The sequence below is a fragment of the Anabrus simplex genome, chromosome 5 (genome assembly GCF_040414725.1).
Source record: "Anabrus simplex isolate iqAnaSimp1 chromosome 5, ASM4041472v1, whole genome shotgun sequence".
NCBI lineage: Eukaryota > Metazoa > Arthropoda > Insecta > Orthoptera > Tettigoniidae > Anabrus > Anabrus simplex.
This window is the reverse complement of record NC_090269.1, coordinates 264,455,704-264,483,645: the sequence shown is the minus strand read 5'-3', so window position 1 is coordinate 264,483,645 and position 27,942 is coordinate 264,455,704. Positions and strand designations below refer to the sequence as shown.

Genomic DNA, 27,942 nt, shown 5'->3' with positions numbered 1-27,942 from the left:
ATTGAGAGAGTGAGGCCAAAGTTGGTCCGTCACTTAGTTGAAGACACGGACGCAAGGGCTTACCATGGAGTCAGAGAGGGACACCACCTGCTATGAGGTGGTAATACCATATTGACTTACAAAGAAGTCAGATGATATGGAGAAGAAGCAGTCACAAGGATGTATCACCAAGTTAGGCGTGACACATCTACAGTAAACACCAGATCAAAGGAATACGTCGTAATTACACTAAAAGTGTTGAAGGTACAGTCAAGTGAATCAGTGAGGGAAATATTTCGTATAAATTGTTAAATGTCCGGTCAAGAAGAATTCAAATTCATGCCTAGTTTCTTTCAGTTGCTATGTCATAATTTCATATTCTCATCTGTTTTATCGCAACAAGACTCACTATTTTTATATATTATTTAAAGAATATATTTTGTTCTATCAAACAAATTCATAGTTTTATTTCAATGACAGTAAAATATCTTAACCTCAAAATTAATGGGGAAACCGAACGCCAATCTCCTTTTCCCAGAACTTATATGGTATGTTGTCAAAAGTAAGCTTATTACCCCACACCCTAGAGATAGTCAAGATTCTCATTCTCTTATTGCTGCACTGAGTGACAGCTGACGCCCTTCAAATAACGTATGTGTAAGTAAGCAGGTAACGAGTAAGTGTGAGTAAAAGGTCCGACGAGTGTGTATTTTATTTAATGAATATTAATTTTCATATTTTTCAAGTTAAATGCAGTTTTATATAATATTTGTAAAAAAAAAAGTCAGCGACTTAGGAATATCTCAGTGGATACTTATAATATAGGACCTTCCTCACTCACATGGGGAGGTATCTATCTTATGGGCAAGATCTGATCGGAGAAAATGCAAGGAAGAACTGGGACAACAGGTGTACTGGAGAGTGATACTAGCGCTGAGTTATACCGTGACCACCGATAGAGATCGATGGTCACGGTTATACTCCCCAGAATTGTTCCTTGGAGATGACGTGAACACCGGAGCAAAATAATCATGGAGATGGTCTGATGATATTGAACCCTTTAGGGAGCATGTTAATTGATAATTTTACCTGCTCTACGTCTTGGGCATGTTAGTAGATTATTTTGTCTCAGTGGGTGTTAACGGCTCTTCGTCACTTGCTAACATGAGTTTGGGTATCAACAGAGAAGCTAACTATGAAATCAAAGACGTGGGTATCCTATGTTTATTTAAGAAAAACAAAAGAATAAAAAGATGGAAACTGTTAAATACAACCATGACCAAAATATCTGGGGTCGATGAACTTACTGTTATATCGAGGCTGGACGATTTCAGGCTGCAATGCCATCCTATTACAATGAAATGCCTGAAGAACCAATTTAAGTATAATACTACAACAACCTGGAAGTTACTCTAAACTGAAATATCTATTTTCACTCAAATCACTCCTCCATTATCCCGTCATGCTGCAACAGGCACAGAAGAAAAATATTAAACTGTGCTCGACATAGGTCATTACAATGACGCCAATATTATTGTCAGAACACAATAACCGACTGGAATGTCGCGGTTCAAAGCAATGCTATCATACGTAATCCTGGATGAAAATTAAAAAGGGCACAGTATCTCACATTTCGGGAAAAGTACTATGCTCTCACTCTAGAAGTTCCGAGTTCCAGAGCTGGACTGACAACGGTGAACAAAGCTCTGCCGTTCTCCGTTAAGTGAGTGCGCACTCCATTCCTATGAGCGACTCAGAGCAGGGATTGAATAGCCGGAATGCTGTGATGAGCCAGTGTGCCACGTACCAGTAATTATCAGGACATGTATGAACCAAAGGAATGGCATGCTCGAAAAGGTAGGTAATCTAACTCCCCAGCTACTTCCAGCTAATATTCAGGCAGGCTGTTCTGCCCGGTACACAGCAGTAATCCCAGTTATCGGAGATGAGAGGCAGAAGAAGACACAAAATTAGTGGTGTTGATTATTGTTCTGACAAACAATAGTAAACATAATGTTATTGTTGATCAATTTTATAAGCTTTCGATATAATTGGCCTTCACAATTAGTTTTCTGCTGACTCTGTGATATTGGAGCATCCAATGTAAAGTTAATTCTCCTGCCTCCTTTGATGATTACCTCATGTTTTATTCTTCAAGTGTTAGTTTCGTTACGATTTTTTAAATTATTTGTATAACTGATTCCACAATGTTCCTCGTCGATTTATACTGATAACCACATGGTTTTTCACCTTAAAAACATCACGACAAAGACCACCATCATAGTTAGTTGACATGATTGAATAATATTTTCATGTTAGCGATGTTCGGCGTTGATACGGACTAAGCAACTAAAGAATGAATTCTGTTATCATAGGCAGTGCGGTAAAACTGGGTAAAGCATATATTTTTTGAAATTTTATTCTCTATAACTTATATTATTTAGTATTTATGATTAGGAACATATGGTAGGTGTTATGTACAATGAGTAGATTAAACTATGACCCTTTCTCCTAATCCCGAACATGCTGTTTCTTATTTGTGCCAGACTAATCGCTTGCATCTTTCCTATCCATCCTCTACTGATCAACTTTTGTTCTTTTCCACCCCAGTGATTTGCGAACATGGCGCTTCACTCTTCTTTTTTTGCCTACATATTTAGTCTTCGAATAGACATTTTTTTTTACTTCTGATTAGACTTTAGAGTGGTTAGTTAACAAGTTGTCCCTTATAAAACAATAATTAAAACTACAACAATTTTTCCCATGCCTCTTCCTCTCTATCCTGAATTGAATATATGCTGGGTACTACTAAGATCCTATTGGAAATCGCTCGTGTTTCCGAAGCACAAACGTAAGATATGCGACAAATCACTGGGATTGGTAAAATGGTGACTAGAGCACTAATTCAGAATCTCCAGTGCAAATTCTTCGAGAGTGGGGATTGAGGCTCAGTCCATCTGCTATTAGATAGTACCATCCCCGACGTAAAATGAAGAGGATCAAGCAAAAAGTTGCCTTCTTTTTCTTCTTCTTCAAGATGATAGTGCGTCACGAGTGCGAACTGTGTTGCACATGTGAACAAATCCCTGTTTTACGGCCGAATGTCCTTCCTGACTTCAGCGCTTTTACAGAGGGATGTATTAATTATTGCGTGTTTCTGCGATGGTTTGGTAGTTTAATGTGAAAATGAAAACCTACAACCTGCTTTCCAGTCACTGACCGGGTAAGGGATGGAATGAATGAAGCCCCCTTCTTGCTGAGAGGATAGGAAATGTGCCGGCTGCCGAGGCCTGTTGCACTCCTCTGGAGCAATGATTAATGACTGACAGATGAAATGAAATGATAATGGAGAGTATTGCTGGAATGAAAGATGACAGGGAAAACCGGAGTACCCAGAGAAAATCCTGTCTCACTTCCGCTTTGTCCAGCACAAATCTCACATGGAGTGACCCGGATTTGAACCACGGAACCCATCGGTGAGAGGCCGACGCACTGCCACCTGAGCCATGGAGGCTTCTAGTGTCATGTGTTGGGTGTAATATTGAACCTTGAACTTACCATTCCATCGTTGGTCGGCCACGGCTGCTACAGCAGAGCAATACTGAACTCTTAAATCATGGGTCGTTGCGGGAAGAAATTCTGTCACGATCTTAACCAAACGATGGGGTTCAGAAGGCAGCCTAACTACTTGAAATGAGGAGCAAAAATGTGCTTACTAACTTTTATTAAATTCGAAATGGCACGACAACATTGTTATTTTAATATAAATCATTGAAATAAAAAAATTACAAATCATTCATTATTGAATGTTTCAAACGCAGTCACATTGCATAGCGTTGCTTTATTTCTCACAGTATCGAAGAGTTGCTTCGGAGAAAGTAATAAATTAGTGGACAGCGAAACTGAAAAACTGAAAAAGTAAAGACCTGAAAACCGGGCACCTATTACTCCAAACGAGAACTGAGAATTAATCCACACGATCCGTGGAAAATCTGACTTTCAACAAGTAGAACGCCTGATTTCCTCTCAATTAAGGTTATCCACCAGTCGAATACCCTTGCGGATACGGAACACTCGCCGAATGGACCCTTAATCGAACCAAATTGACTATCAGTTGCTTTGGATAGGTTGCGAAATAATATGGGAAAGCATGGTGTTCACTACGAGTTAACAGCATCATTCACAATTGAAATAAAATTCCACCATGTATTTGACATTCATGACACCCTTAAGTGATAAAATAATCCCGATGCTAAATGTGCATCACCCAAACAACTGTTCGGAAGGAACCAACATCAACATGCTCCGCGAGGATCTTACGTTACATCGTTCTGAAGGAACAAAACTGCGAAATGCAGGAAACACTTATTCATCACGCATTTAGAAGAAATGCCAAACACTGAAGTTAATTAAAAAGTGGTAAATCACTTGAAAAGTATTATTAACAAAACGATTTTCAGGTTAGAAATGGTTATGTTACGCTTAATAAAATTACCAGTCCACATTGAAAAATACAACAAACTTAAGGAATTCTTTCCTTTTAAAACAATGACTACCATTACAGATCCATATACTTATTGTTTGTCCCAACACACTACCTATAAAGTGATCACTTAATCGAATTCAACTACGTATATAAACGAAAGAACCACAAAGATTGAAAATAAAATATATTACCGGCTGACGAATCGAAACCACATTCGCAGCTCAAGTCTCACAGTAATACATTGAGTGTCAATATGCACACTATCAAAACGAAACTGACGTCAGAACGACAAAACAATTAAGTCCGTAAAATAAAATAAAATATCGAAGTCATTTAAACTCAACACGCATGGAGAATTACAGTAAAATATTTAATCACCATCAGGTCGATATCCAAATGTTGGACAACCCTCATTCGCCGGCAACAGTCCCATATCTTAGGGAGCACCTTCCAGCTGTTGGAGCTGCGCACAAGTTGGCCTCATTATTACCGATCTAACCCTCTTCAATTATTTCATATTTTACTGTAGATGCTACCTTCTCCCAGGTCACTTCGCAAAAACAAAAAAAACATCTAATCTGAGACTTGAGTATGTACAGCTGACATCCCAGACCTATCGTCGGGCTCACTTAAAATCTGTACGTCCTAGCACTAATCTCTATGTACACGATACCTTCCTAATTCTGTCGTCGAGCGTGAACTAAGACGTCTCATCATCAGTATACTCCTAGGATAACATGTGACGTCCTAAATCTATTGTCGGGCGAAAAAAGGGCCGTACTACGCTTCCCCTGGCATATCAGGCGAACTAGCAAATTCAAACAAACTCTGACATTTCAATTGTAAACTTGGTCAGACTAATAACACACACGGAACAACGTCTCTTACTATCAAACGAATGCAAGTCGAAAAATGCAGTAAGTCTCTATCTCGTTACAAAACGTGAGCTCGAAAATAAATATACGTGACGAACAATCCCCCAACTCAAACACGATCTCAGCATGCGCAGTGAAGTTTTAGGGAAGAAATAATAATTCCCAACACCCGTCTACCATTTAGTGGATGTTGTCCGAAAATAATAATCATCACTACCGCATTGGAAACCCTCAAATCGCCTACCGTTAATTTCAAATATTTATATCTATGACTATCCAGTGAAACGAAATTCAATAAATTCACACGCTCACACAACACCAACCATGTATTCTAAATGCTCTTTTATACTTGAGGTCACATTACCTTAATATTCATACGGACTTTACGTAACTAGTCACTTGACTTTTACTACCGAGATTTTTAATCTTTAGTAGAATCGTTTTCACTTGGGATCTTACTAGAAATCTACAGTGCCTCACACAGTAGTCGTCTCAATTTTCGGATTGTTAGCGGAAAACCTTACAGCCTGCCACAATACAGCCTGTCTCACAACTCCTTTCTCGGCAAACATAGCCTGTATCAAAATTCATTCTCCTCGCCTTATCCCAGCGGTATTACTTAAAATTCAGGCTCCCTTTCATCTTCCGTATTCCTATCACTCTCATCTCCACATACAGTATATAAATTCTTCGCTCTCAATCCATTTTTCTTATATTTCCAAGACCCTTTTCACATTTCAATCCTCTGGTGGAAACAATACCCATTATAAAATACACCTCTTTATTTTACTGTTACCACAACTTTCGGACCTCGAGAATACAAGAACACACCGCGATTTTCCGTATCATCGACATACACGATGTCACAAAATTTTACTTCCCCTGAATAAAACATAACTCTATCGAATTTCACTGAAATTATCTAAATGTCTGCGATCCTTGTAAAACATACTGGTTAAATGCACTTTTAACATAGGGAATTTTTTATCCCGCGGTAGACATTATTATTATTATCGTTATTATTATTATTATTATTATTATTATTATTATTATTATTTTCGACAAACATTTCTGAATTCAAATGATATTTGAAATTAAGACATTCGCCACGACTACTTTACCATTATCGCTTTCCTAATTTTCCTCACTTTGGACAATATCTCATAGAACATTAACACCAGATTTAAACGTCGCATTTTACAGTTTCTTGACGTGAAATTTTACAAAACTAGAATTTTCACACGCTGACCAAAATTATAACACTTTTCGCCTGATAATTACAAATATCAACCCGACACTCATCTTGAAAAATTGGATGGGACAAACAATTATCTAACTACAACATAATACAAAATATAGACAGACCTGCAATTGACGTCATCTCCAGTATTCTGGCTACATTTTCGCTAGCTGACCTCGTGCTTAGCCGCACATTGGTACAAAGAACATCATCTTCTCAAACATATCAATCTTACAAATACTACCTTTTCACACGTTATTAAATGACAACACAAATCACGCACTTTCTTTCGTTATAATTTGTACAGCAAACCTCCTTCGTTCTGCAGTTGACTGCGACTGTCTACCTTCTCTCCAGAGTCGGCTCCCAGTCGCCCTAATATAACAGGTGTTCAACAGATAACGAAATCAGAACTACTCTGACTAGCTTCCCCAACTCCCTTAACACTTTCCAACACACACGCGGTCATACAATAAAATCTGCTATGTACTTTAACAGACGCCTATGCTTTCACAGTTTGTCGGCGAAAGTTCAGAAAATTTCTATTACCTTTTAGAAGATGTGGACCACAGCCATGAACATGTACTAAGTTATTTGTAGATCAGTCTTATACAATTTCTGCTGACGACGGGCGTAAGCTTCCGCTGCTTTAGAATCCAGATCGACACTGAGAAAACTGCAGAGAGGGGTTTCTTTTATAGTCTTATGAGTGACGCTACTCACACCACTAAGCTTGATTGCGTAATCTGCTAACTTCGCGTCCAATAGACCAATTTTCATGAAACTCGTTCCAGAATTCCGGACAGACTTGTGATTTATTTAGATGTTAATCTCATAATTTTACCACACTCGCAACAGGTGAAATAAATTATTTCTGCCCGGGCGTTTCGCGGGTTTTCTTCACCCATTGACCTTGGCACGTGGAGCTAGTCCACTGATCTGACGCTGATTTGTACTTAGGCTTAACTGCATTTATATTTTACCCTGGGGGCTCTGTCTTCACGTTGGGGTTTAAGAATAATTTAGATTATTTATTTCTGTATTTACTGTGTTGCCAAAATCTCTCGTTACGCAGAATTCCGTAAATTTGAAGAACTGTTGTGTGCTCGAAGTCCACCGAGGTGTCACGGTATTTCACGAGCTTTTTCCGTGGGTGAGATCGTTCCCACGCGACAGCGAGGCTCTGGAAGCGCAACATGGCTGCTCTCAAAAATAAAAGTAGCTTGTTATTTGAAATAAATATTGAGAAAAATAAAAAAAAAATTCTCATCGTAGAATTATGGGTTCAATATGAAGAGGTGTTTATTGGGACAAACAAATACACGTAGTTTTCGAGTCAGAGGAATCGACAGGAAACGGTTAAAATCCACGATCTGACCGATAATCGAACTCAGCACCCTCCGATACGAAGTCCTCGACACTGACTATTCAGTGAAGAAACTGGATTAAAGATATAGAAGTGAATATACTATGCAAAATTAAAGTAGAGGTTCAGAAAACAGGTGACTACATAACACAAGGACTCCCCAGATTAAGGATGTAACTAACAAATCAGTAACTTTTCAGGAGAGAGAAAACTTCTTTTTTTCGGTCATTTCATGGTATATACTACTTGAACGAATTGCACATACAAATCAGTTATCTATTAAAAACAATATTTTACTTTTATAACCTAAGGTTTAAAAATAATGTATAAATTGCAAGTGATACAATGGAAAAATAATCTGTAAATATGTCCTACATTTGTATATAACAGAAGAGAAATCCTGTAATTCACTTGGAATAGAAATGGTAGCAAATAATATTAGTGTAAAAATAACAAAAATAAGAAAACAATGTCAAGAAAATATTTCAAAATATAGGTAGTCTTTATTTAAATGATATATTACATCTGATGATAACCAACACAAGCACTGTCCATCTCGACTGATGTTCCATCTTTACACGACGGTGGCCAGAGTTCTGTTGGCTGCAAACCAGCTTGAAGTTCAAATGTATGACATACGATGACACCACAGGGTAGAGGCGTGATGAGATTTCGGTTGAAATAGGATGTATCATTTTTCCAAAATTTGCTGGTTGTGTCGTTATTCCGGGGAGGTCTTCAATTGAAGAAGTTAGGAGAAAATATAGGCGCAACTTACACAAAAGAAACGGGGGTATGTCGTACCCAACCTACTGGGCCTTAGCAGAAAAAGAACAGGTTAAGTAAATGGCCCGAAACACCAAGTTGAATGGAGGCGTGTACTTGCACTCCTAAATATGCATTCTTAAAACCTAAAAGGCACTAGGCCGATGAAACAGGGGCTATTCCCAGACTACGGAGGTGACTCGTATAAGAATAATTTAAGACATTACAGAAAGGAAGAAAACCAGTTACAAAACGTAGTCATCTCAAACCAATATGAAGGGGAGCTCGAGAGGATAAATCACTCTCTATCCCCGAATTACAGTTGCAGATTTTGTGAAGTTTTTACATAAGCCGGCAGAAAATTACATTTTTAGAAAAGTAGGTTACCGTACATGGTAAAAGGTTCGGACCTTTCCCGCGGGTTAAACTGCTGAGCTAGCAAGGAATAAAGATGTTTAACGGCCATTACCTTGCTGAAGAACTATTGCCTGTTGAAAGAGGCACCTCCCGCCTCCTGCTTCACATACACACACACACTTAGTTAGATGTTGATCAAATGGCCAAGATACGTGAAAATCTGCAGTTTATAAACCCTCGGGGATGTTCGAGACCTTTCGTGAATAATCAAGCCACATCCTCTCACTTTTATTGGTTACCTTAAAGTTACACACCAAATCGAAGAAGAAGCTGGTGATTGGTTAGAAATTAATTACAGAAATTCTGGATTGGCTGAATTCAAAACTGGCGGAAAGAAAAGATAAATATTACCAACCCACAAAAGAATGAACGAAATTTAGTAAGGAGAAAACTTACGAATACAAAATTTCTTCAAATAAAGTTCCTTCACTTCGCAGCAGGGTGCATGATCATAGTTTCTTTGTAGTGACCTCTATGAGAGAAAGTCCAAATTTCTTGATGAACGGGAAAAAAACAACTTGAAATACACACAGTACTGGAAACTTCACCATCACAAAATTAAGGTAGTGACATCTTCAGAGGAAACGTTTAAATAGGTCTAGTTTCAAGTTCAGAGTTTCTCCTGTAGAGGAGTTTTAATTGGCGCAAGATTTAAATGTGCGGCGTAGAGGTGTACCTCCCGGTACAATTATTATTATTATTATTATTATTATTATTATTATTATTATTATTATTATTATTATTATTATTGTACCGGGCGGTACACCTCTACGCGACGCAAGTTCAAATCTTGCGCCAATTGAAGCTTCTCTACTGGAGAAACCCGGAACTTTAACCACTGAACTAACTCTACTAGTTATCAGAAGAGATCACTGAGTGTTTTTGATTTGCTTTTGTTTTTCATTGATGAAGAAGTGTGGACATTCTCTAACAGATGTCTCTACCAAAATAAACCTATGGTAATACACTCTGGCGCAATGGAATGAACTCTCTTGAAGACATTTTGTATCTGTCCGCCAGTTTTGAACTCAGCCTATCCCGAATTTATTTAATTAATTTTTGACCAATAGTGTCTTTCTTCTTCGATGTTGATGTATAACTTTTAGCGACCCAATAAAATTGAGGGGGTGTGTCTACTCATTCTTGAAAGGTCTCGAATTTCCCAAGAGGGTATAAAACCTGCTGGTTTTCTTGTCTCGGGGCCACTAGTATAACATCTAACTCAGTGTGTGGATATGTAGCAGGGGGCGGGAAGCGCCTCTTTCTTCAAGCAGCAGCTCTTCTACAAGGTAATGGCCTTTTAACATCTTTATTTCTTGCTAGCTCAGCAGTGTAACTCTCGGGGAGGGTTCGAAACCTTTAATATGTAAACAACTAAACATGTAAGCCCTTTTTATTGGTAAACTTCTGTTTTCTTGAACTTTAAGTCGGGGATAGAGAGTGCCTTACCCTCTCGAGCTCCCTTTCATTTTGAAATGGAGGTGACTACGTTTTCATAACCGTTCTTCTCTTCTTTAATGTATTAAAGTTTTCTCATACGGGTCACCTCCCTACCTTGGGATTAGCCCCTGTGCATCGGCCTAGAGCCACTTAGATTTTAAAATGTATATTTAGGAGTGCAAGTTCACGCCTCCAGTCCTTGCTGTACTTTGGGCCAGTAACTTAACCTGATGTCTTGTTTTCTTCATGCGAAGGCCCTGTAGGTTGGGTATTAAATACCCCTGTTTCTTTGTGTGCCTTGAGGGCAGTTAGTAGTGAAGTTTGTTGTGGCCTTTCATAGGCTTGTAAAATTGAGAGCAGGTCCGCTCTTTCTGGTATTATTAAGCTGGAGCAAGAGCTCCAGGTAATTAAGGGTTTTCTGCCCTTTGGTATTTGGTGATTGTGAGCTGAGAGCTCAGAGTTGTATACGATGGGGCTTGAAGCCCAGATCATTAAGTTGTTCTCTAATCTTGGACTTCTTGATTGTGTACCTGATTTAACTGGTTGTTATTTGTTGTATGCTCTAAAATTCTATGTCACCATTGTTAAGTTTTGAAAATATAACCTTTATTGAAATTTTAATGCATCTTTCGGACTTGTAGTTAGACCCATTCCAGCCCGCACCTTCTTTCACCTCTGCTGATCCACCAAAACACGGTAACAATTATTATTATTATTATTATTATTATTATTTTTTTTTTTTTAGTTCCGTTTGGGCCTGCTATGGACCACGTGGTTCTTATCTCTAGCAGCTTTCTTCTTTGACCAGTACTCCTTCATTCTTGCACTGTGAATGTCTTTTCGCTCCTGAGTCCATTTCACACCTCCTCCCGGACGTACTGTTTTTTCTGTTAGTGATTGGAGAGAGTTTGATGTTCTGATCAACGTTCTGTACCTATTCCTGTCATAAATTTCACTGGGAGCAATGTCCAATTCTTGAAGGTCTTTTCTGACGAGTCTTGCCCACTTGGCATTAGTCGCTTTCCCTCTAGAGATGGTGTGAAAGATTCTGGAGGTGAGCCTCTGATTGTCCATTCTCATGACATGACCGTAGAAGTTCAATCTCCTCTTCCTCATAGATGTTTTAATGCTCTCCAATTGTTGGTACAGTTCGTTGTTGTGCCTGATTCTGTACTTGCCTTCTTCTTTAATGGGGCCCATGATTTTTCTCAGGATCTTCCTTTCCTTCAGCTCCAGTTTTCTAAGTTGCCCTTTTCTTACCATGTTTAGGCATTCTGAGGCATATAGTACTGACGGTCTCACTACAGTAGTGTAATGCCTGATTTTGAGGTTAAGGGAGAGGGATTTGGATTTGTACATACTCTTACATAGGTGGTAGGCATTTTCCAATTTGATGCATCTGCTGTTCATGGCCTGATCTTCATTCATTTTTGGGGTTATCCATTCTCCTAGGTATTTGAAGGAGTTAGTCCTTTGTATTGTTTTGTCCCCCAGTGGGATTGATTTGGGTGCATCTTTGATGTTGGTGATAAACTGTGTTTTGTTGATGGCGATCTTCAGCCCTACTTTAGCTGCTATGTGGTCGAGAGAGGATAGTTGATGGATAGCTTCCTCCACACTGGATGCCAGGAGTGTAAGGTCGTCTGCGAAGGCTAAACAGTTGACTGTTAACTTGTCTTTCTTGTAGCCAATTCTCAATCCAGAGTCATCCTGTAGCATTTTCGTCCACTCACGAATGACTTTTTCAAGTAGGCAATTAAAGAGGATTGGAGATAGGCCATCCCCTTGTCTAACACCTGTTTTGATCTCAAATCTCTGGGACAGTTCCCCTCTGAATTTGATTCTGGCAGTAGTGTTGGTAAGAGTTGCTTTCACTAGATTCAAGGTTTTCTTATCTAGTCCCAGTTCAGCGAGTGCCTGGAAGAGTGACTCTCTATCTACTGAATCGTAGGCCTTCTGAAAGTCAACAAATGTTGCCACGTAGGGTGAGGCGCTTAGGTTTTTGTAAGTGATGATGGTTTTGAGGTTCAGGATTTGTTCGGCGCATGACCTTGACTTGCGAAACCCAGCCTGGTACTCTCCGATGCAGGAGTCTAGTTGAGCCTCTACTCTTGTGAGTAATACTTTGGAGAGTATCTTATACGTCACTGATACAAGGGAAATCCCTCTGTAGTTGTTGAGATCTGATTTGTCGCCTTTTTTGTGTAACGGGTGGATGATAGCTGAAGTCCAGTCGCTAGGTAACGCTTCTGTCACCCAGATGTTTGATATGATTTCATGGATACTTTGGATTGACTCCTCATCAGCGTATTTCCAGAGCTCTGCTATGATTCCATCCTCGCCCGCTGCTTTGTTACATTTCAATTCTGAAATGGCTTTCTTGATCTCCCCCTTTGTTGGTGGGAGAGAGTCCGACTTAGTAACATTCTGAGGTTCGAAATGCAGTTTCTCCTTGGGTTCCCTTGAATTTAGAAGGTTGTTGAAATACTCTGCTAGAACTGTGGTGCACTCTTCATTGTTCATTTTCAGATTTCCGTCAGCTCCCCGAAGGTGAAGTGTAGGGGCTGAGTAGGGTGTTATTTGAGATTTAAAAGTTTGGTAGAAGTCTCTAGTGTTGTTTCTTTCAAAATCCCTCTCTGCTTGTTCAATGATATTTTTATTGTACTGCCTCTTGGTGTTCCTGATAATTTTAGTTGCAGTTTTCCTAACTTCTAAGAAGTTTTTATGGTTTTCCAGACTTTTGTTACGGTTCCATTTTAGCCATGCTTGCTTTCTCTCTTCTATTGCTTTGTCACAAGTAGTTGTCCACCATGGATGTTTGTTCTTTCTGACTGCCGGGATGGTGGTTGTCGCTGCATCTATTAGTGCCTTCTGTAGTTGGGGCCAATCTTTTTTGTCTTTGTTTTTAGCCAGGGTCTCTGTGAAGTTATTGTTATCTTTCAGCCTGGCTGGATTGAACCTTGGAATTTGTGACTTGATGCAGTGGTTTTCCCTGCTGCTTTTAAGAGGGATGAAATTTGTTTTGATCAAAGAAAGATAGTGGTCTGAATCAATGTTTGCGCTTCTCAATACTTTGACATTCAGCACTTCTTTGCTGTTGCTTCTACTGATGGCTACGTGGTCCAGCTGGAATTCCCCAAGCATTGGGTTAGGACATCTCCAAGTCATGGCTTTCCTAGGAAGGCGTTTGAAAGCTGTAGATTTGAGGACTAAGTTGTAATTTCTGCACAGATCAATCAGTCTTTCCCCATTCCTGTTGGTCCTCTTGTGGGCTGGGTAATCTCCAACTATGTTCTTGAATTTTCTCTCTTTGCCAATCTGGGCGTTAAAGTCTCCCATTAAAATAGTTATGTGGTGTTTTGGGATCTGGTCCATTGTCTCTTCGAGTACCCTCCAAAAGGTTTCCACATTTTCAATATCTTTCCTGTTGGTGTCATTAGTAGGTGCATGGAAGTTAACAACTGTGTATGCTTTGTTGAGAGTTTTAAAAGCTATAGTGGACGTTCTTCCATTTGGAGATGAAAAGGAGATGATGGAGTTGATCATTTTGCTGCTGACTATGAAGCCTGTCCCCAAGTGAGGCACATTCTTCATCACTCTTTCACCGGGTTGCCCTTTGTAGATCCGATAACCTTGTGATTCTATCACTTCTTGATCGAGGAATCTGGTCTCTTGCACAGCTGTTATCAGGATGTTGTGTTCAGTTAAAACATCTAGCGTATGTTTTAGTTTTCCTGTCTCTAGGAGGGAGTTGATGTTGATGGTCGCCAAGAACTTAAAACGTTTCTTCTTTTCACATGAAGGTGCAAGCTCCCCAGAATCCAAAGGCTTGCTTGCCCCATCAAAACTGGGGGTGGATTTTATACCACCTGGGGTAGTTTTTCCGTTGGTCGTTTTCTCCATGTTGCGAGAGTTAAGAAAAAAGTTTAGGGTGGTTACCCGCAGGTAACAATTTGTTAACTGTCAAGGTTGTAAGCCTTGAAGCCCCCAGCACTGATCTGTTCGCCGACCCAACTTCCCGCTGGGATTGGTACCCAACCTTCCACTGGGTTGCTCGGCTTAGCAGGGGCACCTCTTGCAGGTTATGTGCTGGAGTTGGAGTGAAAGAGGCTAGTTGGATTCTCTTGCTGAATCCAATATCTTCATGTTGCAGATTATTATTATTATTATTATTATTATTATTATTATTATTATTATTATTATTGTTAATACGGTGTTTGCGTGGAACAGAGAGGTGAAAGAAGGTTCTGGCTTGAATGGGTCTATCTACGACGGTCAAAGATTAATTTAAAACTTTAAAATGAAGGTTATATTTCTCTTTAGATATAAAATTTTAACAGAACAAGATTTCACGTATAGAGCTAGTTAGGTACAAAGTAGGAAAAAAAACCAGTAAGGTTAGTTACAAAATTTGACCTTCAAGCTCTCAATTTACAAAAGTCCATACATCACCATATTTGCGCTTAGTTTGCTACTCAAGGAGACGAATCTCCCAATTTAAATCACACAATTTTCACGAGCACCTTTTGCTCCAAAGGTTACAAGTTACGGCCTTCCAAAAGCACCTTTCAATATTTACACAAATTACAAGAAAGAGCCTTTATGCTCTATCACTCTACCAAGGAGACTACGCTCCCAAACCCTTAGAACCAATTCAAGGCAAACTTTAACTTTTACTTTTGTGATTAGAGCGTTTTTGATCAATAACATTTTACACCTTCAGGCCTCTCTAGGCACAACCTACAATTTACAAGACTATATCAATTGTCTTTTAAGTTTACACAGGGGTATCGAGTACCTATTCTACCGGGGCCTTCGTGAAATGTACAGGTTAAAGTTACTGGCCCAAAAATCAAAATTCAGCGGAGGCAGGCATTTGCACTCCTTGAAATTTGCACATAAGATAAAACCCTATTTGGGCTCCTGGCCCGAAGTTACAGGGGCTAATCCATTCTACTGAGGTGACTAGATGGACAAGTTGAGTTACAATTTAAAATAGAGAAAAACGTTACATAATACTAGTCACCTCCAGATTAAATTGAAGGGGAATTCGAGAGGGTAACACACTCTCTATCCCGAGATTTTAGTGAAGTGCAATAGACTAGTTGAACTTTTACATGAGAAGAAAAAAAATACATTTTTGGAATTTCACAGTTATATTAGTAAAGATTGGAAACCTTCCCCTCGAGTCGGCTTGCGGAGATAACTACTGAGTTAGAAAGATGGTGACCATTACCTTAGCTGATGTTCATCCTGCCTATGGATGAGGCCACCGCCTCCTCTCTTATCACACACACTCAATAACACGACGATCAATAAGACAAGTTAGCTCGAAAAGTTGCCCACTTTTATACCCGAGACGAAGGTTCGAGACTGATCTGGACTAATGCCCTACACACCCCCAGTTTTTATTGGCTAATTAAATATGTACAAGAAAACCCTGATTGGTTGAAAACTAAATACCGAAAATTTCTAATTGGTTACTTTTAAATTTGGCGGAAAGAGTTCGAAGTGTTAACAACTGTGATATACCAAGAAACAAAAGAAATCCAGTCAGTTTAGGAAACCTTAAAATAACACATTACTCTATCACTTTAGTAGTGACATCTGTTGACCAACGTCCCAACTTCATGCACTCGCTGTTTCAAGTTTTACGTGTTAGATAGCGTTCTTCAATGCGCTTCATTTAAATGCATGGGGTTGAGGTGTGCCTCCCGGGCCAATTATTATTATTATACGATTGATGGCATGTATTAATTGTTCTTCTTCTTCTCACAGTGACGAACTTCATGGAGTAATCATTGTTACTTAGTAATTCACCAATGTTAAAGCCAATGACAATATTTAATAAATATAGCAATGACTTTCGTACAGTCTAGATATATTTTCAGCTACATACTCTTCCATAGTAAAATAATATAAACAAATAACTTAATTGTTTTCTATTCTAAATTAAAATCCCACTTTTCTGACTCTTATTGTTAAGTTCATAGTTTTAGTTCACTTCTTAGTTTCTATTAATACCATCTACATCATCATCATCATCATCATCTTCGATAACATTAGGTACTATGAACATTTATAATTTCAATATTAATAGAGATGTTCATATATAACTGAATATTTGTAATGATACTATGCTATGGAAGAGTATATTTTTATTTCATATATGACTTTGTTTTACAATGTCTTTCAAGGGTTATAATATATCATGTTTATTTGATAATTGTCTTAATTAAATGTAAAAGTACATGTGTTTCACATCATTAGGTATAAACCTGTCTGAAGCACAATAAATAAATAAATAAATAAATAAATAAATAAATGAGTCACATTCCTGAAGTGCTACCAAGCCTACCAAATGACTGCTGCTCAGCCCAAAGGCCTGGCAGGTGATGCTACGGTCATGGCGATGAATCCTCTGGGTCTCTCTTTGCCTTCTAGACCGAGGCCGCTATTTCACTGGCAGGTAGCTCCTCATTGTTCTCATGTAGGCTGAGTGCACCTTAAACCAGCCCTCAGGTCCAGGTAAAATCCCTGACCTAGCCGAGAATATCTCTCGGAGTTTACGGATAAGAAATAGGTGCGCTGTCCCTAGGTCATGGGGACGGACCAAGGATCAGAACTGCCGAAATAACGTTGAAGATGTGCAAGGTGCTTAAATATTTAGGGAAGGGAAATCCACATTGCTCTTTAGAATGCACAATCCTACCATGCTCGCCCTCTGTATGAGTGGGCGTGCAACCCATGAATAAACAGCAAGTGAAATTGTATGGCTGAGAGGTGTGTGAATACTTCAGGTCTGCCTGTGGTATCCATCAGCGTTGTGACAAACGATAAATAAACCGTGAAGTCACTTCAGTGGTACAATCGATTTTATCTCACCTCGTCCCGCATAGTCCTTTGATTACCGCATATTTATCCCTTATTAGAGTCTAGGGACACCTCTGATCAAACCTACTTAATAGCGTAGTTGTTTAGTATGTCACCGCCACTGGGACTAAATCGCAGCGTGATCGGCTTATGTTTTATCCTTTCTAGCGCATACTATGGGAGAAGCTTTTCTTTTTTTTTTCTTTTTTTTTTTTTTTTTTTTGCTTTACGTCGCACCGACACAGATAGGTCTTATGGCGACGATGGGACAAGGAAGGGCTAGGAGTGGGAAGGAAGCGGCCGTGGCCTTAATTAAGGCACAGCCCCAGCATTTGCCTGGTGTGAAAATGGGAAACCACGGAAAACCATTTTCAGGGCTGCCGACAGTGGGGTTCGAACGTACTATCTCCCGAATACTGGATACTGGCCGCACTTAAGCGACTGCAGCTATCGAGCTCGGTGAGAAAAGCTTCCCCAAGAAAATGTAATAATAATATTAATTCTGAACTTGAACCTAACCATATTATTTTCGGGCTTCTTTATGTCTATCCCATAAAGGCAATATTGGATGTATTCAATACAGACCCTAAGAAAATTTCCTTTTTTTTTTTTTTTTTTTTTTTTTTTTTTTTTTTTTTTTTTTTTTTTTTTTTTTTTACAGTTAATTTTACGTCGCACCAACGACACGGAGGATAGGTTATATGGAGACGATTGGATAGGAAAAGCCTAGGAGTGGCGAGGAAGAGGTCTTGTCCTTAATTAAGGTACATCCCCAACATTTGCCTGGTTTGAACAGGAGAAACTACGGAAGACAATCTTCAGGGCAGCGTACAGTGGGGTTCGAACCCATTATCTCCCGGATGCACGCTTACAGCTGCGCGCCCCTAACCGCACGGCAAGGAAATTTCTTAAATTCTGGGAAATTGAAAGCACTACTCTTTCATCACCTTATAAAGTGTTCGTGGTCATAAAATTGTTAGAAACGTACTTATTGCTGATGAATTGATCAACGAATTATTATAGTTGCAGTGAAAGTATCGCCTGTCGGTACAACTCGTATGTCGGTAACGCTGTGTGGTGGAGCTAGTGAAGCCTAAAAGCCCCATTCATAATACATTTTTAACGCCTCATCCACACATGTAGGCCGCATGGCGACGATGGTCGGAAAAGGCTAGGAGTGGGAAGGAAGCAGCCGTGGCCTTAATTAAGGTACAGTTCCAGTATTTGCCTGGTATGAAAATGGGAAATCACGGAAAAACTTCTTCAGAGCTTCCAACAGTGGGGTTCGAGCCCACTATCATCTGAATGCAAGCTAACAGCTGTGCGACCCTAACCGCACGGCTAACACGCTCGATCTATCCGCAATAAAAATTAAATATAAACGCAACTTTAGCATGAAAAACACGAGATGCTATGTCAATAATAGAACCGTCCACAATGGATCATTTAAGCATAAAAATAAACGTTAAATTAAACTTAAACACAAAAGCTTGCAAGATCCAAGCTTCCTAGATTAAATTTATGCCGAACATAAGAAATCAGCCGGTCAAAATGCACTGCTGTTCAGATGTTTAGAGTTGCACAATGAAGTCGTTGTATGAAAGAGTTTGTTACAATTTATCGGACTCAAGCCTGCTAGTATGGCAAGAAAAACAGATCATACAAAGATACAGTGATGAAAACATAATAATTTCATGTGGCTATTTCTAGCTGAGTGCAGCCTTTGTAAGGCAGACCCTCCGATGAGGGTGGGCGGCATCTGCCATTTGTAGGTAACTGCGTGTTATTGTGGTGGAGGATAGTGTTATGTGTGGTGTGTGAGAGTTGCAGGGATGTTGGGGACAGCACGAACACCCAGCCCCCGGGCCACTGGAATTAACCAATTAAGGTTAAAATAATCCCCGACCCGGCCGGGAATCGAACCCGAGACCCTCTGAACCGAAGGCCAGTACTCTGACCATTCAGCCAACGAGTCGGACATGAAAACTAATGAATAGGCATCAATGCCACGTGAAGTGAATTATGAAGGAAAGTTTAAAAATGTTAGTGTACGTACATACTTTCCACTGCCTGACAAAAAGTGGTTAAGCACCCAGAAGGAGTGGTTGAAAGTGAATGAAACGACATATGCTGAAAGACCATGTGCCTTTATTGAATTTATTGTAATATGGGATGAAAGAGACAAGGCCGTTGGCAGTTAGAGGTGGAATGCTGACGCCTGGTCAGTAGGATGTCGCACCCCCGCTGGCCGCGGTTCAGAATGGTGTCAAACAACCATTAGATCCTCTTATGAGGCAAGTTCCTGCACAGTCACTCCAGATTCTGCAGGTTGATACTGGGACGGAGTCCTCTTCCAATGTCATCCCACGCGTGTTCAATGAAGAAGTCCTTACTTTCCATGGAAGGACCTCAACATGTTCTAGGCAGTCCATAGACACACGTGCTGTGTGTGGACGTGCATTATCTTGTTGGAACACTGTCCCAGGCGCTGTGCCATAAGGGGTAGGACGTGCAGACGCTGTGCCGTCAAAGTCTGCCGAAGCACTATTACAGGTGACCTGAACGCATATGCTGTGGCTCCCCACACCTTTCTGCCAGGGATTACGCCAGTGTATCTGTCCACAATATGGGCAGGATCAACCCTCTGCCCTCGACGCCGCCAAACCCGCACACGATGGTCATCGGAGGTGACGGAGAAGCGGTACTCATCACTGAACATGATGCGACGCCAGTCGTCCTGTGTCCGTGCCTACCGGGCAAGGCACCACTCCAAACTCAGGCGTTACTGTTCTGGTGTCAGTGGTAACCAACGCATGGGGCGGTAGGACCCCAATTCGGCGGATGTGAGTCGTCGAGACACTGCGGGAACTCACAGAATGTTGTAGAGTCTCCAGTACGTGTTCACAGATGGCGGGTGCTGTAGTTATGGGTTCCCGCAATGCTTGGCGCACCATACGACAGTCCTCTCTCGGGGTGGTGTTTCTTGGTCGACCAGAACCTGCAAGACATGACTGGGTGCCCTCACGTATCCATTGAGTCCAAAATCGGGCCACATGCCAACCTGCCTCATGCAGTCCCACAATGCGGCCTCTGTCAAATGCTATCAGTTGGTGAATAGGCTGGCTAACGCGTCTGCGAGGCATCGCGGGTGCTTCGTACTGTACGTAGTCTACTCTGCACGTTTTGCTTAACTGTCTGACTCACAGCAGTAGACTGGTAACAACTTAGCAACAGGACGATGCCATCACGAATACGCCATGGTTGGCTTTCTACACATTACAAATCCCTGTAAATCTAATCATTTACTTACACATCAATGAAATGAAATGTCGTATGGCTTTTAGTGCCGGGATATCCCAGGACGGGTTCGGCTCGCCAGGTGCAGGTCTTTTGATTCGACACCCGTAGGCGACCTGCGCGTCTTGATGAGGATGAAATGATGATGAAGACAACACATACACCCAGCCCCCGTGCCATTGGAATTAACCAATTAAGGTTAAAATCCCCGACCCGGCCGGGAATCGAACCCGGGACCCTCTGAACCGAAGGCCAGTACGCTGACCGTTCAGCCAACGAGTCGGACTACACATCAATGATATGCATGTATACCGAAATGAGATATTATTGGACCACCCCTTCTGGGTGCGTAACATTTTTTTGTCAAGCAGTATATTTCGTAATCAGACCACAAGCAGTCATTTTAAATCAGCCTACTGTAAATGTTCTCTTTCCTCATTAGCTAATGCTTACGTTTACGTCGTCCATCTCAATAATTTTATACCTTTAATTTCAATTTCATCATCATCATCATCTCGGACACAGCGAGGGATCCCACCTCTACCGCCTCAAGGGCAGTGTCCTGGAGCTTCAGACTCTTGGTCGGGGATACAACTGGGGAGAATGACCAGTACCTCGCCCAGGCGGCCTCACCTGCTCTGCTGAACAGGGGCCTTGTGGAGGGATGGGGCGATTGGATGGGACAGGTAAGGAAGAGGGAAGGAAGCGGCCGTGGCCTTAAGTTAGGTACCATCCCGGCATTTGCCTGGAGGAGAAGTGGGAAACCACGGAAAACCACTTCCAGGATGGCTGAGGTGGGAATCGAACCCACCTCTACTCAGTTGACCTCCCGAGGCTGAGTGGACCCCGTTCCAGCCCTCGTACCACTTTTCAAATTTCGTGGCAGAGCCGGGAATCGAACCCGGACCTCCGAGGGTGGCAGCTAATCACGCTAACCACTACACCACAGAGGCGGACTTAATTTCAATTTATTATGTTTTATTGTGAATGGGGCCTTATGCTGCTAGTGATACCTATATGTTTGCACGTACAATTCGCAATGAATTTTAAGGGAAGGATAAACATAAGTGCATATTATCAGTGGAATGCAGCGTGCAACGTAATAATATTGACATAAATTGAACAATCAGGCCAAGAGTTCTTTTTCCTTATATTAAATGAGCCAAAACGTACATGTAGGCCTATATAAGTTATTTCTTTTATAAAGATTTATTTAACATTTGTATAACTTGAACTGTGTGTCAAGTCGTCAGCCTGGAGATGGTTGGATCCTCAAATAACACATCCAAATGTTATGCTGATATGCAGATATTAGGAAATCACAAAACCCGGTGGTGGTATCATTCGTACTCCGAACATATTGGTTCCTTTGTCTCAGAGACGAGGTGTATGCGCCGTCCTCAAAACTTGATTTCATCCTAGGTAGGGTCCATTCCTCACAGATGCGCAAGTCGCTTATGAGCGTCGCGTCTCCTTAGGCCATACTTTATTACCGTATCAGAGTCCGGCTCCATGGCTAAATGGTTAGTGTGCTGGCCTTTGGTCACAGGGGTCTCGGGTTCGATTCCCGGCAGAGTTGGGAATTTTAACCTTAATTGGTTAATTTCGCTGACACCGAGGCTGAGTGTATGTGTCGTTTTCATCATTTCATCCTTACCATGATGCGCAGGTCGCCTACGGGAGTCAAATCAAAAGACCTGCATCTGGCGAGCCGAACATGTCCTTGGTCACTCCCGGCACTAAAAGCCATACGCTATTTCATTACCGTATCAGAGAATATCATGCTCCCTAAGATCCCAAATGAAACAGAACATTTCCTCACCTCCTTGAGAGGACCAAAGTTCAGAGGAAAGGAGGGGCAGTCGGTTCAAGAACAGAACTCAGAAGTGAGAGTAAGTACGTTCTATAGCTTTCGTGGGTTTCAAATTTTCCAGAATGTTCAATTTTATTTTTAATAACAAACCCCGAGGAAGTTTTGAGGCCTAATTAGCGTGTTACACTGTTGGAATGATTGGAATGATTCCTTGCAATTTTCCATTTTGAATCTCATACAAATTCTGAGATGGTGTCTTTGTCCGGCTCGTTGGCACAATGGTCATCGTCATGGTGTTTGGTTCAAACAGCCCGAGGTTCAATTCCCGGCCTGGTCGGGTATTTTAGCCTCGCCTGGTTAAATACCCTGAAACGCGAACTGCGTATTTGTGTTCGTTTCGTTACGCACCTCTTCATTCACTCACAGCACATAACACTACCTCACTACTTCTCCTCAAGGCAGTTACGATTCAAATTCCAGTCAATGAGTGCTATATTTCTGAAATGAGATGTCACACCTTTTTTGATTGGATTCCACGTAAAACTGGAGAGCCTATGGCTACGATCGTGATATTAAAAGCCACATAAAACTCTTACTGTTTTCTTGTAGTCCCAAGTTTCAATTCACTATCACTTAGGGAGGAAGAAAATAAAATGTATTTTATTTTATTTTATTTTATTTTATTTTATTTTATTTTATTTTATTTTATTTTATTTTATTTTATTTATAGTAGGCCTATGTTAAGTTTAACATGAATATGTTGTGTGGTTAATTATAAGCTGGATGAAGGCCAAGTGCCGAAAGCCGTGACTAATACAAGACGCCTGGGCTATTAGCCTCACAGAGTCTGTAGTCAGCTCACGTACCCTCGAGCGTCCCTCTATCCCTCTTGACAATAAAGCCGACGGCAGCCACTTGTCAACAGATACGGAGAGAAAGGCCATTTCTTCACCCTATATCCAGCAAAGCATTATGGGGATCCAGGTAAATTGAGTCTCGAGGAATAACGTATTCAGTTTATTTACTGAGCTAATTGGATTCAAAGACGATGTTTACTTGGCTTCAAACAAACTACGTAACTGGGTTTCACAGGATATATACCGGTCTTTCCGAAGGCTCTGTCGAAAGTATTTGTTACTTTAGTAAGAGGATACCTGAATTCCATGGAGATATTAACACATGTTAATAAACTGAAGTGGTCCAACAAGTGAGAAAACGTGTATTTGCTTGAACAGTTCATATTATGATTGTAATAATGGTTCATTGAACTGTTTAATTTTTCTAAAAGATGACTCTAATAATAAGTTCAGGGAGATATTCACGTCTTTTAAGTCGGGCTGATTACTTCAGATAGTAGAACGTTGGCCTTCTGAGCTCAAGTTGGCTGTTTCGACCCCCTCAGTCCGGTGGTATATCAAGGTGCTGAAACACAGCAGTTTCGTGTCGGTAGATTTACCGGCACGTAAAAACTCCTGAGGGACAAAATTCCGACACGTTGGCGTCTCTGGAAACCGTAAACACAGTTAGGGGGACTTAAATACTATTTATTTATTTATTTATTTATTTATTTATTTATTTATTTATTTATTTATTTATTTATTTATTTATTTATTTATTTATTTATTTAACAGATGACTGTAATAGGAGTTCAAAGATAGATATAGGGTGGTCGAAAACAACATGAATAGAGTACATAAGTGTTAGAACGTTGGCCATACTGATAGGTAATTTGATAAAATGACGTCGATATCTCGCACCGTTGGCATTTTATCAGCTGCTGAGTTAGACAATAAGACCGCTTCGCGGGCGAATTCAAATGGCTATACTGATAAATGGATAGGTCGCATGAAGATGGTTCCGGACGGTCACCGCTGCGTGTAGTGGAGCTCTGTGATGTTCAAACCACATCCTACAGCAGTCAAGGCGTAGCACATGTTCCACGAACGGTGGTAGGTCATCTTGGAGAAACCGCAGACAGTGTTCTACCGTCGGAGGTTCCTCAAAGAAATGGGGGCCAGTGAGGTGATCACGCACGATGCCACACCATACGTTTACGCCCCACCGTACCTGGAAATCTGCCTTTCGTACCCAATAGGGATTATCCACACTCCAGTAATGCATATTATGTCGATTAACAGTTTCATTGCTGCTAATCACGCTTCGTCCATAAATAAGATGGTCGCTAAAAACGCAGAATCAGTGTCCATGTTGTAGGGTCCATTGACAGAAAGCCACCTGTGCTTCAAAATCATGACCATGGAGGTCCAGGTGTAAGTGCAGATGGTACGGGTGAAACCCGGATAACAGACGCTCGGCTGATGTTGGTCTCCTGTGCATTGGCCCGTGTGCTAGTGTAAGGGTTATGCCGGACAGCGTTGAACAGTCTCTACATTGTGAACAGGCATCACGGGATGATCTCGACCGTGTCCTTTCTGGAAGCAGGAGCCCGCAGACGCTTTCCACACTCCGAAATGTCATGCCTGTGGTTGTCGTCTATCCGGACAGCGTTCATGACACAGCCGCTGTGCCTGGCATGCATTCTGTCTAGTTTCTACATAGATGAGTAACATATCCATATATTCATAGCTGGAATACATCACGAGGCAGTGAAGTGTTGCGTTGCGTTGCGTTGCGTTGCGTTGCGTTGCGTTGCGTTGCGTTGCGTTGTGCTAACTTGCCTCGAAGGAGGGGTGTTCGCAAAGCTACATACCTACCTGCCATCGCATGTTGTTATCATTCCAGTAGGGCACACTTTGCCCTACCTGTGGTCTACGAATCTTGGAACATGTACGACATAGCTAATTGGTTGCCTGTGTCCTCAATACACGATGCCACGATACATACGGCTCATGACGGGACCAAATAAACAATTCAGTCTGTGGAAGCTATCAACTATGTAACTTTAGCACATCTCTGGTAATTGGCGGCTAAATAAAAACGTACTTACGTGAAATTAGAACCTTCGAGCACCGTTCACTATCACAACTCCCACCGCGCTCCTGCTAAGTGAGCTATTGTGAGGCTTGGCATGCAGCGCGCAGATTCTAGCCTATACAATAACTGCTCCTGGTCTGTGTATGCACCTCCCCTTGTAAGGTACGTGTTCTTCGTATCTGTGCTCATTTTACAGGTCCATTCGAGGTACCCAAAATGAATTAACTGTGGCACTCACGATTCCTGCTGTCTTCTAATCCCTAACCACACATCTCGTTGTATAACCCCAATTTAGGGATCGATGTCTTTCAGAATTGTAGTAAAAAGGACGGGATGCACAAATCGCAAGGTGCTTGTGAAGCACGCGGTACGGTATGTATTCGAGATAAAAATAAACTGACTAAACTAGTAAACGATGGGAGCAGACACATGCATGTAACATTTGTCGACAACTAAATGCCCGATTTCTGTATTTTCCCCGCGCGATTCTTAAGATCCTCCTCATTATAGATGCAAACCGCTCATCCCCTGCCTACTTTACTCGATGTAGTCTGACCTATGAGTCGCCATTGTTAACCAAACACAACAGCCATGCATTTATTTTGATAGTTTTCTTTCTTTCTTAATCTGCTTACCCTCCAAGGTTGGTAGTTCCCTCGGACTCGGCGAGGGATCCCACCTCGACCGCCTCAAGGGCAATGTCCTGGAGCTTCAGACCCTGGGTCGGGGATACAACTGGGGAGGATGGCCAGTACGTCGCCTAGGCGGCCTCACCTGCTATGCTAAACAGGGGCCTTGCGGGGAGATGGGATGGTTGGAAGGGATAGACAAGGAAAAGGAAGGAAGCGGCCGTGGCCCTATGTTAGGTTCCATCCCGACATTTGCCTGGAGGAGAAGTGGGAAACCACGGAAAACCACTTCCAGGCTGGCTGACGTAGGAATCGAACCCACCTCTACTCAGTTGACCTCCCGAGGCTGAGTGGACCCCGTTGCAGCCCTCGTACCACTTTTCAAATTTCATGGCAGAGCCGGGAATCGAACCCGGGCCTCTGGGGATGGCAGCTAATCACACTAACCACTACTCCACAGAGGCAGACTTATGAACTTATGAAAGTGAAGTGGTAACCATGCGATAAGGCTGAGCCTAACCTTGCTGCCACTCATTTGCGCCAGCCCTCTCTCAGTTGTTATTCCCATCTGTTCTTCATTGGTTAATTTTTATTTTTCAGCCTCAACGCTGTTAGGTGTGTAACGCATAGGGAGATTTTACTTTCTCGCCATTCTTTACCCAACACATCCATTCTTCGAAGTATTGGACTTCGAGTGGTAATGCCAATGTTTTGCATTCTTAACCATGCCCTCGTGATTTTTTCGAAGTGCAAAATTAAATAAAGATGTTTGTGTTTCTTTGTTACAGACAGCGTGTAAGGTGGAAACGCATTCGTGTAGACACGCCATGAAGCCAGTCAATAAGGAGAAGAATCAGAACCAGAAAGTCATTCCATGTAAGTACTCATACACATAACTTTATGGAGTGAGAGTTGGCGTCGAAATGAGTAGGCACCTACTCTTAAAAGCTCGAATAAAAGGAATTACAGAGTGATTATGTAGGTTTTTCTAGAAGCCACAATTTTGAGTCTTACCCGCTTATAGAATTTTCAGGTTTTCAATCAGTCAACGCGCGGCAAAGTTGCAGAGTTGCAAATTAACTTGCGTGGAAAATGTAAATAACTAATGCAATAAGACTCGTTAGATTATGGCCATCTCCTACATTTGACGTCGACAGCGTGTAGCTAACGAAATACATCACGTGTCGAGAGCTAGCTCCGGGTGTATAAGATCAGCTATAGGCTGTATGTATTTATGAAATTAAAATAATTTAAGCGAAGAAGTCACAAACACTCCACTTTTCCAATAAATCAGCATACACTTTATTTTTCTTCAGCCTTCTTCCTGGTCCAGAACCCTTCGCCCATAAACACTCTTCTGGCCGAGATCAGGCGTTACCGTTTGGGTAACCCGCTCCACCACTTCAGCGTGGGGAATGAAAACATACATAGGTGTGCATACATATCACTCGTTGCTGCCGTAGGTAAGAGGTGCGGTTTATGTGAGTTCTAAGAAAGGGATTATTAGCAGCTTTCAGGTCAGGATGGCAGTATTGCTGAAATAGCGCAGTTTGTGTACAGCTGTGGTGAAAGTGTATCGTGAGTGGACAATTGACACCATTGCAAATAACTGACGTGACAACTTCGGAGTACCACACACCATTAATGTGAGAGGTGAACATCTACTACACTGTAAGGATCGACCGATACGTTAGAGTAGAACAGCCAACCAGGGGTTTACCAAATGTGTGTTTATGTCGATAGTTGTTGACTGAACCCTGCTGCATATGGGGCTCCAAAACAAACGGGTGCACACTTACCCTATGTTATCGAAGGTGCATCGGCAGAA

The 27,942-nt window shown here is 41.3% G+C and overlaps 1 protein-coding gene across 1 annotated transcript in view; it reads left to right on the top strand.

The window, feature by feature from the left end:
* Ptp36E (protein tyrosine phosphatase 36E) overlaps positions 1–27,942 on the top strand; it is an 862,119-nt gene that overhangs the window by 543,728 nt on the left and 290,449 nt on the right. The window contains exon 3 of the mRNA XM_067147378.2: positions 26,903–26,990. Within this exon, the coding sequence (XP_067003479.1) occupies positions 26,903–26,990 (88 nt within the window). The remainder of the gene's footprint in view (positions 1–26,902; positions 26,991–27,942) is intronic.